The sequence below is a fragment of the Suricata suricatta genome, chromosome 1 (assembly GCF_006229205.1).
Source record: "Suricata suricatta isolate VVHF042 chromosome 1, meerkat_22Aug2017_6uvM2_HiC, whole genome shotgun sequence".
Lineage (NCBI taxonomy): Eukaryota > Metazoa > Chordata > Mammalia > Carnivora > Herpestidae > Suricata > Suricata suricatta.
Window position 1 is genome coordinate 82,806,031 of NC_043700.1, and position 12,987 is coordinate 82,819,017.

Consider the following 12,987-nt stretch of genomic DNA (forward strand, 5'->3'; position numbering starts at 1 on the left):
TGCCTCCAGTTTAGTTCTTCTCTTTCAGGATTTCTTTGGCTATCCAGGGACTTTTGTGATTCCAAACAAATTTTAGGACAGTTTTTTTTCCTATTTCTATGAAAAATGCCTTTTGGAATTTTGATTGGGATTATATTAAATCTGTAGATTACTTTGGGTCATGTAGACATTTTTACAATACTAGTTCTTCCAATATAGGAACACAAGATATCTTTCCATTTATTTGTACCTTCTTCAATCTCTTTCATCAATGTCTTCTAAGACCTCTAAAGGAGGTCTTTCACTCCTTGGTTAAATTTATTTCTAATATATGTTATTGTTTTTGATGTAATTGTAAATGGAATTGTTTTCTTAATTTCTCTTTCAGATTAGTTGTTATTACTGTATAGAAATGCAACTGATTTCTATATGTTGGTTTTGTATCCTGCAATTTTACTGAATTCATGTATTAGTTATAGCATATTTTTAATGGAGTGCTTAGGGTTTTCTGTATATGAGATCACCCATCTGTGAACAGAGGCCATTTAATATCTTTCTGATATGAGTGCCTTTTATTTCTCGTTTTTGCTTAATTGCTCTGGTTAGGATTACCAACACTAGGTTTAATGCATCCTTGCATCCCAGAAATAAGTCCTACTTGACGATAGGTAAATGACCCTTTTATTAGATTGTTGATTTTTATTTGCTAATATTTGTTGAAAATGTATGCATCTGTATTCATCAGGAATATTGGTCTATGGTATTCTTTTCTTATAATATATTTGTCTGATTGTGATGTCAGCATATGCTGGCCTCATAAAATGAATTTGGAAGTGTTCCTTCCTTTTGAATTTTTTGAAACAGTTTGAGAAGGGTTGGTGTTAATATTTCTTTAAATGTTTGGCAGAATTTACCAATAATAACATCTATTTCTAGCCTTTTCTATGTTGGGAGGATTTTTATTAGTGACACAATCTCCTTACTTGATATTGGTTTGTTTAGATTTTTTTACTTCATGGTTTAATCTTAGGAGGTCATATGTTTCTAGAAACTTATTCTAGGCTATTCAATTTGTTGACATATAATGGTTCATAGAAGTCACTCATAATTCTTTGTATTTCTATGGTATCAATTATAATATCCCTTCTTTCTTTCTGATTTTAATGTTTGAGTCCTCTTCTTAGTTAATTTCACTGTGTTTCTTGATTTCCTTTTTGATCTCTTTTTTGACCTATTGTTTGTTTGGGAGAATCTCTACATATTTATGATTTTTTTTATCACTTGTTAGTGATTTTATCATCATACCATTGTGGTTAAAAAGATAGTTGGTATAATTTCAATACTCTTAAATTTGCTAACAGTTGCGACCTATCATGTGATCTATCCTAAAGAATGTTCTGTATGTCCTTGAAAAGAATGTACAGTTTGCTACTGTTGGATGGAATGTTATATAGATGTTAGGTCCATTTGGTCTAAAGTATCATTCAAATCCATTATTTCCTTATTAATTTTCTGTCTAGATAATCTATCTATTGTTGAAGCTGGAGTAGTGAATTTCCCTACTAATGCTGTCTATTGCTCTTTTAATAGTTGCATAATATATTTAGGTGCTCCAGTTTTGGATACATATATGATTAAAATAGCTGTATCTTTTTGATGAATTGATCCTTTTATCATTATGTAATTATTTTTTTGTTTCTATTTACCATTTTTAGCTTAAGTTCTAGTTTGTCTGATACCAGCAGAGCTACTCCTGCTCTCTTTTGGTTCCCGTTTGCTTAAATTATCTTTTTTCATCTCTTTACTTCCAGCATATGAATCCCCTTATGCTTAAGTATGTCTCTTAGAAGTAGCATGTAGACAAAGTTTGGTTTTTTTTAAATCCATTTAGCCACACTCTGTCTTTTAATTGGAGATTAAACCATTTACATTTAAAGTAATTGTTGATCAATAAAAACTTACTACTGGCATTTTGTTAATTGTTTTCTGATTGTTTTGTAGTTGCTCTGTTTATTTCTTCCTCTCGCTTGTTTTCTTTATGAGTTGATGATATTTTTGTAGTGGTTGTAGTGATTTGTTTTGATTCTTTTCTCTTTACCATTTGTGTATCTGTTATAGGTTTTTACTCTATGGTTACTATGATGCTTTCATAATACATCTGATATTTATAGCCATCTATCTTACGCTGATAACAACCTAACTTCAATTGCAGAGTTTTACCCATTTACTTGCCCCTCACACATAATTTATTTTGATGTCCCAATCTTTTTATATTCTGTATCCATTAAAATACTGTACCTATAGTTACTTTCAGCAATTTTGTCTCTTAACCCATATGGCAGATCTCAAAGTCACTCACACAGTACCATTACAATAAAAGAGTATTTTCAATTTAACTATATATTTACCTTCCCTGGTGAATTTTATATTTTCTTATGTCTTCATGTTACTTATTATTATTATTTTTTTAATCTTGAAGAACCCTTGTTAGCATTTCTTACAGCCAGCTCTATTGGGTGTAAATTCCACCAGCTTTTGTTTGGTAATATCTTTACTTTTCTTTATTTCTGAATGACAGCTTATTCTTGGTTAATGGAAGTTTTGTTTTGTTTTGTTTTGTTTGTTCCCCTTTGAGAACTTTGAATATATCATCCCCTTCTCTCCTGGCCTGCATGGTTTTGCTAAGAAATCTGCTGATAGCCTTATTGGAATTTTTTGCCCATGTAAGGAAATTCTAGCTAGGAGTCCCTCCGTGGAACCTGGTCTGACATGCTAGCACTCAGAGCCTCCAGAGTGGCACTGGGGCTGGCGCTCTCAGATAAGACCACAGTGCCTGGAGCCTGAGGCACAGGTGTGTGTGCTGCGGCTGTAGCACTGATGTCTAGAGTGTGGTCTGCAGGTATCCCATGCAAATGGTGCCTGGGTCTCAGAAGTTCACCACCATGGCTCCTGTTGATTGGAGGGAATGCAGCAGTAGCAAGAGTCCTGGAATAACCAAGTATGGTGGTGGCTTGGGCCCAGGGGGACAAAGTGCAATAGTGGCATAGCCTGAGGATGTGGATGAAAGTCTCAACTCTGGCATCAGTGCACTCATGTAGCAACAGCATAGCTCTGATAGTGGTTTGTTAAAGGTATGTGTTGGGACCCAGGTATCTGGGCACAGAGCAGTGGCAACACTGCCCTGGCAGTGATATTTCAGAGCTGCAACCTGAGACCTGGAGCACAGGGTTAAGGGCAGGAGTAGTCTTGTCCCAACAGTAATGGGTCAGAGCTCCACCTTGATGTTTGATGGGTAGGGCCCAGAGTAGTAGCAGTGCCCCTAGCAATGACAGGTCAGCACTGTACCTGGAACCCATAGGACAAGGGTCAGAGCAGCAAATACCCATCTTGGCAATGACAGTTCAGAGTCCTAGGATGGGGGTTCTCAGTGCACTAGTGGAACAGCCCCTATAATGGTAGCCAAAGTGTGACTTGGGACACAGGAAGAGAGTGACACTGGGTAGTGGCAGTACCCTTGTCAATGATGAATCAGCAACAGGACTTGGAACCTGGGGGCAGGGGCCAGGACAGTAAGAGTCTGTCTCTGCAATGACAGTTCAGATTCTTGACCTGGGCAAGTTTTGAGGGGAGGGCTCAGGGCTACAGTAGCATAGTCTCAATAATGATAGCCAAAGAGTAGCTAGAGACTCTAAGTTGGGGCTTAATGGAGGGGAGATTGTCTGAGTGACGACGGGACAAAGCCCCAGTCTGGGACTGGAGTGGGCAAAGAGCAGTGGCAGTTCTAGTCTGGGGCACGGTAATGTGCTGTGCCACCCAGTGCTTGATGGCCGAGTATGTACATCAACAGCCAAGGCCCCCAAGGGCAAGTCTCCCCTCAGCAGCAGCCCCAGCCTCAGGGAGCAGCAGAGGAGAGGGGTGGTCTAGGATGCCCCATAGCTGGGACCAGCATCATTGAAAGCCATGGTAGACCTTGGAACCAAAAGCTGCAGTCATTCACAGGATAAGACTTGTTGGAGTCCTCCAGCTTCTGGCTGGGGGAATGGGGTGCTACAGGTAAAACACTTTCTCTACATTTCTATGTAGCCATCCTCACTTTTTGAGCTCTGCCACACTTTTGCTCCACTTTCTTTGTTGTTTGGAAATTTTCCTGAGCTGTTTTCTTCAGTTTGTAGTCATTTATTTATTGTTGTTGTTTTTTTTCAGTTTGCTTGTGTGTGTGTTGGGGGGGGCTGTGCATGCGTGTGTGTAGAGGCAAGTGTTGGGACCTCCTAGCCCTCGATCTTGCACTCCCAAATCCCTCATTCTGTAGATGAAGTAATAAAGGCTTGAGACATAAGATGTTTCACTCAGTAATACCTTACAAGTTTGAGACTGGACATCTTGGCATTACAGTAGGAGTCATTTGATTTTGCTGAGGAATTGGTTGTAATCTCACAGGTACTAAAACAACAAACCAATTTTAAACCAAATACAAAGTGTATTTTTGAACGTTTATATCTTCGTTCTATTGCCTCAAAATATTTTCAGTTTCCTGGCCTATGAATTAAAGTTCCTATTTGAATACAAAATATTAATGTATTCTTGCTGAGAAGCCATCATGGGAAGTTGTGGAAGTGATAAATTAATTGAGCATGATGGGATTCTAATTAGGTAAATAATTCTTGAAAGTGCTCTATGAAATAGGCAGTTGTGTATTTTCAGTATTCAACCCCAAATAATTCACATGTTGCTGTTTTTACACACTTCTGATTTCTGTGCATTTTTAATTTCTCTTCTTTATTCCTTTGTAGACAGAATAACCAGAACATTACAAATAATACTGGAAGTTGTACCAGAAGAAGATTGTCATAAATTATGAATTAATGCATTTGAAATCTTGGCAATCTATGCTTGGCGTTGTTTCTGCCCAAAGGGCTGAAACAAAATGTGGATCTTCACTTCATTTTATGAAAATCCAGAGGATTGAAACTTTGGTGATGGACTAAAGGAATCAGTTATTTCTATTCATATCTTTTAGTGTATTCAAACTGGTTTCTAAGAAATTTAGTTATAACTCAATGTAGTTGTAGAAGGTGGATATGCAAGTCTTCCATGAGGTCACATGATTTTTGAATCCCTGATACTGATATGAAGTTAGAGGAAAAAAAGACTACAGAATGAACAATTACTTTAGTGGTCTTTATAACATATGGCTAAGAACTTCAAACTGAACACCAAGATGTTTTCTGTATAAATGGGATTTATAATGGACAATTTTTACATACTGTGGTTGACTATACTGTGAAAAGTGTTTTCTGTTCTTCTGGTGGATAAAAGGCATGCATCATCATCATGGACTAAGCAAAGGAAGAAATTTATTTCACTCGGCATTGTATTGCTTTCCCGTAGATACTAACTTAGATATTACTCATCTTGCAGTGAATTATACCCAGAGCATTTTGAACAAAGGATAGAGGTGATATGCCTAATTTTAATGAATACATTAAAAAAGAGCTTTTAGGGGCTACTGCTTATGAGAAAAAATCCAGGAATTATGTCTAGAAATTCTTGATACTTATCCTGTTAGGATTTTTTCACTCATTATCAGGAAGCTCCATGGTCATGGGCCTCTTTGTTTTCGTGGCAGCCCATTTGATCAGGAAAGGATGTAGCATGTTTCTTAGAGTAAAGCAATACTCAGTTTGGTATTAAATCATCTTAAGCACAATCACTTGTTTCACTAGTAATTTGCCCCTTGATAACATACCTAAATGTATGCAGTTTTGAATCTTCAAACTGCAATGGCCATAAAAGACAGAAATCACCAAGAAAGAAAATACCCTATAACCCTATATATGTGCAGTGTTAGTAATTATGAACAATTTTTTAAATTTCACAGTTACTTTTACATGGTGATAAATTTTGACAGTTTATACATTTCCTTTATATATTTTATATTCTGTTAAAATATCTCTTCAGATAAAACTGTCCAGATTAATTAGGAAAAGGCATATATTTACATAAAAATTGAGGAAGAGAATGTCACAGCTATATAAGTTTTACAACTGATGTTTCTAAAAATTTTCCACTTCTTTATCTCAACTTTGTCAGTAATTTCCTCACCTTAATTATCATTCAACTTGTAAAAGAGATAACTGATAACAAATTCATTGAGAGGAGAAACTGTGTGTGTGTGTGTTTTCAGACAGCTGGTTTAATGCTAGGTTTGGAAAATATTGTGGAATTTTCAAATATGGCTCAAATAATGATAGAAACATAAACTATTGTTTACATTCAGCCAAGATTAAATAGTCAGTCATACCTGAGTACGTTTATCTTTTAATTTTAAAAGTAACAATTTTTGGAAGAATTACACTGATTAAGATCATCAAGAACTGATATAGAGCTCATAGACAATTGCCCAAAATATAAATGATGAATTATAATATGAGGCAATTCCAATTCACTACTTTCAATTTTTGCTCTTGATAAGATTTAATACACATCCAAGATTGAATTTTTTTTCCAGCCAAACCTGTGTTTGGGTCTCTAGGTGAATTCATAAAAATTCCTCTCTTCTTCTCTTACTACATGGTTTTCAAATTTTGATCTGTAGTCACTGCTTCTTGTAACCATTTGTCTGTATCTCTCCCACTATATTGTGAGGTAAAAGCAAATTTTCTTTATTTCCTTAATTTTTTTTTTATAGTTTATACCCACATGTATAAACCAAACACTTCTTGAGGTTTTTTTTTTCCCTAATGAAAAAAAAGATAAAATCTCATAAATCTTTGTGTGGTTCTTGATTATTCTTGAGAATAATGTGCTTATATCTTACAGTGGCACATAGGTCTCATTTTATTTATCTTTTGTTTTAAGTTTTAATATAACATTGTACAAGCTAACTAGGATACATATTCATTATTTTTTCCATCATTTTCAAAAATGATTTTTGCATAAATTTCTAATGCTATTGTCACTCCATCTTAACCATACAGAAAGTCAGCCAGTCGTTTTTAAAAAGTGATGAAGATTAAGTTGTTCTTCTGCTTACTGTTAGGATACATCACAAAGATGCAAGGTTTCTGTAGTCAGGAATTGATAGTCATAATTTTTATTCAGATGGTATCACATCAAGCCAATTCTAGTTGAAAACTCACCCATACACTAATATGTATATTTTTATACTAAGTAAAATTTTCTTTCTCATATATTTAAAATTATATATAGAAAGAATTATACATAAACTATTATATGCAATATACTTGTACCAGTGGGGATATTAAAATGTTTATATACATATTATGAATTTATCATAACACAAAACATAAAAGTGGTCAATGTGATTTAAAAAACTAATATACTGTCTTTCAAATGTATACTCTGGAGAACATAGGGTCTCAAGTATTTAAATGTGAATTAAACAGATCTAGTAAAGACTTCTAAAACTAAAGCAATTTGATTAAAAACTTTAAAAACTTCTTTAAAAACTTAGAAAACTTTGATTCTCTTTACAGAATTATAAATATTTCAGTAAATGTTTTTTGACTCATTTTTTAAAATGTTGGATTATCTTCCTGAGATTTTTCTTTGATCAAATGAAGAAAACTGGACTATTTATAATGATAATGTTAGCCAGAAGTAGACCTTGTTCTTGTTGTTAGGAGATTAAAGACTTGGGATAGAAAATATGGCAAACTCAGAACCAAACATAAATGTTAAGTGTGCCAATCACAAATACAAACACATGCTTCTACTGTATCTGTCTCATCTCTGCTGGCACAAAAGTAGGATAGGTTCTTAGGATACATTAGCAATCCATAGTGGTTTCTCTAACACTAAAATATGTGCATCAAAACAAATTTTGGGATGATTTTATGTGTCTGTTAAAATTGTTTCCCCAGTTGCTATTTGATATATAAACAGATGGTTAACACAAGTATAATTACTTAACTCAACATAATATTTTATGAACTGTAATCAGTCTTCAGGAAACTCATTATTTTATCTCTATTTGTAGATGAATGCAATGCTAACCAAGAAAGGGGGCATCTTTGATCTATAGTGGATTTCTTATAATTGAGGTATAGGTTATGAAAAGATAGAATACTGAAAGTCAGAGTAGCAGGAAATGAAAGATAGCATGTGACTATAAGTGATGATATTTTGGTGCAGCTTATTAGGCAGCATAGTCAGAGAAATATTGGGAATTAATTGTTGTGGAGAGGTGGATTTCCTGAGTAGCTAATGGAATGTAGCTTCAGTGCCCTCACTTAGACGTGCCCCTTCCAAGGCTGTACCTAATTTTGCATTAAAATTTTTGCATTAATTTTCTTGAAGGAGATCAGAAAAATTATATACATTTCTGGCCCTAAGAAGTCTGCATCTATCCTTGTGAGTAAGGTAAAACAACTTCCATTATTTTTTCTATTAGAAATAAACATAGGTCATTTATAGAATGTTTTTAAATAATAAAGTTTTAAATTAATTGAAGTATCTATATATAACTATAAATGACTTTCTCACAATATATATTACGAGATATATATACGGAGTGAGTTCATTTTTACATTTTAATGTGTCAGTTCTGAGTGATAGAAAAGCAGTCAATGAGGGTGTCATTGTAACTTTCTTAGTAAGGAAAGAAAATAGAAAAATTTGGGATTTGAATGCAAATGAGTAAAAGATTGATTTTATTTAAATGTAATCTTGCTTCATTTTACCCTACATGATACACTGTGTGTTGGTGCTGATGATGTTTACAGAGTCGGATTTTACTTTGCTAACAGTTCAAAGTCAGGAAGTGAAGTATGACATGTGTAACTGGCAAGAAGCTTGTGGTGGATATAAATTAGAGTAGATAATGAGTCATCTTGACAGCCACTGTTTACATAGTTTACATGTAAGGTAAAAGTGTATTTTAGGTTAATTTTCTCATAAGCAGTATTTTAAATGTATATCAATATATATAATACCTAAAGTGTAACCTCTAGGTAATATTATTAATGCACTTAACAAGGTATTTTAACAGCCAATTTTTGAAGATAATTCTTCCTTCTTTTTGTTGCATTTTCAAATTAGTTAGTGTCTAAAAATAAATATTTGGTCATATTTAGATCTGAGACAAATTCACAAAGGCTTAATTAAATCATGGTCTCACAGAACGTTCTCCAGTTTTCCGTGTTGTGAGATGTTCTTCTTTAGAACATCCTGGGGATATTGGCTTGATCTCTTTGAATCATCCTGTTTTTTTTAATGGATCAATGATTCCCTTTGTTTTGTCATATTTTGACATGATATTCTTTTGATGGGAGTGAGTCTTAATTTGAATTTATACAATTACCTAGATATCCTTCATGTGAAATTACCACTTAGTTTACTTTCCGGGAGTCCTCGCCTCTCTTCTCTTTGTTACCATTGGTTTTAAAATATCACTGGAAGATAGTTATATGAAACAGTTATCTGTTACATGTGTGTATTTCAACTACTTGGATGAGGGGTGCATTTATGGTATAAATTATAGGCTTAACAGTTTTATAGATAAAAATTCTCAAGAAAACTGTGGAGAAGTAGGCATCTGAGTGCCATGCAGATGGGTGCCCTGGTTTGAAAGTGAGCATATCAGTTTTTCCTTCAACATACACACTACTGACTTTTTTTTTTTAAGTATGACTTTCGAGCGAATTAATTTATTGGTTAGAAGACTTGCTGAGTCCTAATTACCTCTTGAGGCCTCTAAAGGTCACACTGAACACTAGAGAAACAAACAAAAAAGACTAATGCACAGTTACGTCTTTTGCAGAAGTGGCTGTATTTTGAGCGCCTTGGGCAACAGTATATTTTGCACAGAAACTTGAGGGAAAATATTGGGCTTTTGGATGTTATATCTGTATAATTGATTGGGTTGTGAGGTATCTAACTGACAAGAGGATTGTGAAGATAGACCTCACTTACTCCTACTAATTAACAGCCTTTAGCACTTGCTCAGAAGCTCATTTGTAGTCACACCTGGAGGAAATGCAATGTGGTTCCCTGGTTTTAGGTTTGAACTATCTTATTTCAAAGGATTTCTGATTTATTTTTTCCCTGGAATTTCTCTTTCATTCCAAATTTCCATATACTGACTAATGTATTATAAAGAATATTATATTCAAGTAAAATAATACTTTGGGGAAATAAAAGAGATTGTTTAAAATGAATGTATGCTTTTAACAGAATAGAGATAATCTGCATTAAACTACTTTTTAATGATTTCGAACACTACCGTATAGCACTTTTCAATTGCTTTGGAAGCAAAAGAATAATATATATCTAGGGTTATCACACAAACCACAAGAATTCTCCCAAAACTTTAAGTAGTCATATTTTTTTATCCTCTCCCTGGAGAATTTCTTTTTTTACCTAATAGTTTTCCCTTAGGATTATTACTAATGCTGTAAATCTGGAACTAAACTTTTTGATTTTTACATCTTGAAAACCAGATTCTCCTTTTGACACTATCCATCCACAGAATGGTATATTATCTTACTCTTTTAGAATATTTGGGGCCAATGTTCTTTTGAACACAGACATGGACCTCAAGTTTTTATTTCTTTGTAGGTTGGTTGCAATACAATAGTAATGAGTTTTCAGTGGTACCCTCAACATTTAAGGTACCCTAACATTAAATGTAAGTGTCAGTTGTGTTAAGAGCACATTGCTTAGTACCATGCAATATAGTGTCTTCTCTCGGTGCCAAATTAGTGAGCAGACATGTAGTTGTGTTTTACTAATGCTAAAAGTCAGCTACCTGTGGTTTTATCATAAGTACAAGTCAGAAAAAGGCAAGACAAATGGCCTCTTGTACTGAATGCTTGGCAAACTGAAGTTTGTCCTACTTTTCTGACAAAGACTTGACTCCAGATTTCACAGAACTTTTTTTCCTACTTATCGTAGAGTGGATTAGATGGTAGTGATGCACTGGTAGAGATTTTAGTTACTGACTCAGAATTCATTTCATGATGAATTTTTCGTGTCTTTTTTATTGTATGTATATTTACTGTATTTACTTTATAGGAAATGAATTTAGTTAGCTTTGTGTTAAAATCTGACCTAGTAACAGTGTGTACTTCTTCCATTATCAAGGGATAGAAAATATGTGTGTTGACATGTGCATATTAATACATTATTAGGTACTGCATATGAATGTATTTAAATGCCTCTGATATTCTGTGGCAAGCATCAGTAATTTACACCCATGTAATCAATTAGCCCAGTGGAAATGGTATTCTGGATCATTGTGCTGGCAGCCATCTCTTTGATCTATGCTTAAATTGTAATTTATCCCTTAACTTGAATCTGGAACGCATTTGTCATGACCTTGTACCAAGCAGAACAGGGTTTGGTGATCTAAAGTACAGAAACAGAGAAATCCAGCTGAGGAAGAATCAGCCTCAATATCCTAAATGGTCCTCATGTGTGGTGAGGTTTCTCCACTCTGCCGTTATGATGCTAAAACTTGGTAGAGGGATTTGTGCATTTTTTATACAAATTTTACACAGTGTCATATAATAATATATTCTTAAATAGCAAAATTCCTTTTCTGCATCTATATTCCAACCATATTAGGAGTACTGATTTATTTAGATATTTGATATGAAAATATAAAAGGTGTAAAGGGACTTTGATGTGTGAATTGTGTTGTGTTGCTTAAGGTTCTCTTGCACTGATGCCTATACCATCATGCAGACATCTTATGTGAAATGGATTTTTCTCTAGTTTAATGATTTCCCTCTGGGGAGAGGTCCGGTGCAGCAATTACACTGCCAGATGGTGTTTATGGGATATGTATGTAGGTGGTAAGATACTATGAAATAAAGAGTGCTTTCATCTGATGGAAACACATCTTGACACATGTGGTTTTGTATGGAACAAATTTGGTGCAATATGATGTCACTCACATTTGCAATGAATTTAATTTCAATTGTATTTATGTATATGCATTCAAGTCATTCTTCTAGTTGCTTCAACCTTCATATACGTATTTTTGTCCATATTTTTACTTGAAAACATTTTAAATGGAAATGAAATAAACATTTTATAGTTTAAATACTAAAAGTCCTGTTTTGCTTTTCTTTTTTTTTACATTTTAAAGCAGTATACATCCCAATAAATTGAAGGCTTTAGTTTGAATGATTGAACTTATCAACCAAGATTCTGTGAATTTATTGGAGTATTGCTTAGTATTAATTTCCTATCCTAAGAACTGAAAGTGGTGACAAACATTAGAGTAAAAACTATAGCCACTCTTCTTCCTCATGGCTGATGTCCATCTGTGCTCTGGTCTGAAATATCTATCAACTTCTCTCTTCTTTTGTCACCTGTCTTAGTTCAGTTTCTTATTTCTTGCCTCTTTTTTTTAATGTTTATTTAGTTTTGAGAGACAGAACTGCAGAGCATAAGCAGGGAAAGGGCAGAGAGAGAAGGAGACACAAAATCGGAAGCAGGCTCTAGGCTCTGAGTTGTCAGCACACAGCCCAATGCAGGGCTTGAACCTACGAACCGCGAGATCATGACCTGAGCAGAAGCCAGTCGCTTAACCGACTAAGCCACCAAGGTGCCCCTATTTCTTGCCTCTGAACAAAAGTCTCATCTCCTGTCTATCTCTACTTCAGCCTTCACATGTTTACCTAGAATGCTTTTCCTGAAACACAAATATATTAAAAGTCTTCCAAGGTTTCACATTTACTTATTTATTTTTCTGGCTGAATAAATTCCAGACTCTTCTGCATAGCACAATGTTTAACATAATCTGTCACCCTTCTTTCTCCAGCTACAAGTCACCACTTCCACATTCTCTGCAGCCATATTAATTGTTTTATCAGTAGTAACAACAATAACAAAAAGGTACTATTATTTCGTCTGACATGCTGTGGATTCTTACAGGAATTATATTTTCCTCCCCAATTCCTATCTTTCACTTTCCACATAGCAAATTTCTACCCAACATGCAAGATGGAGTCCAAAAGTCAACTCTTCCAGAAACCTTCC

At 34.4% G+C, this 12,987-nt stretch overlaps 1 protein-coding gene across 5 annotated transcripts in view; it reads left to right on the forward strand.

Moving 5' to 3' along the window:
* Positions 1-12,987, forward strand: part of SLC7A11 (solute carrier family 7 member 11) — a 165,918-nt gene that overhangs the window by 70,603 nt on the left and 82,328 nt on the right. Inside the window, exon 12 of one of the 5 annotated variants that reach the window (XM_029940899.1) lies at positions 4,770-6,284. The exons of the other annotated variants lie outside the window; for them this stretch is intronic. Within the exon in view, the coding sequence (XP_029796759.1) occupies positions 4,770-4,837 (68 nt within the window). The 3' untranslated portion in view covers positions 4,838-6,284. Of the gene's footprint in view, positions 1-4,769; positions 6,285-12,987 lie in introns of those variants that run through there. 5 annotated transcript variants of the gene reach the window in all.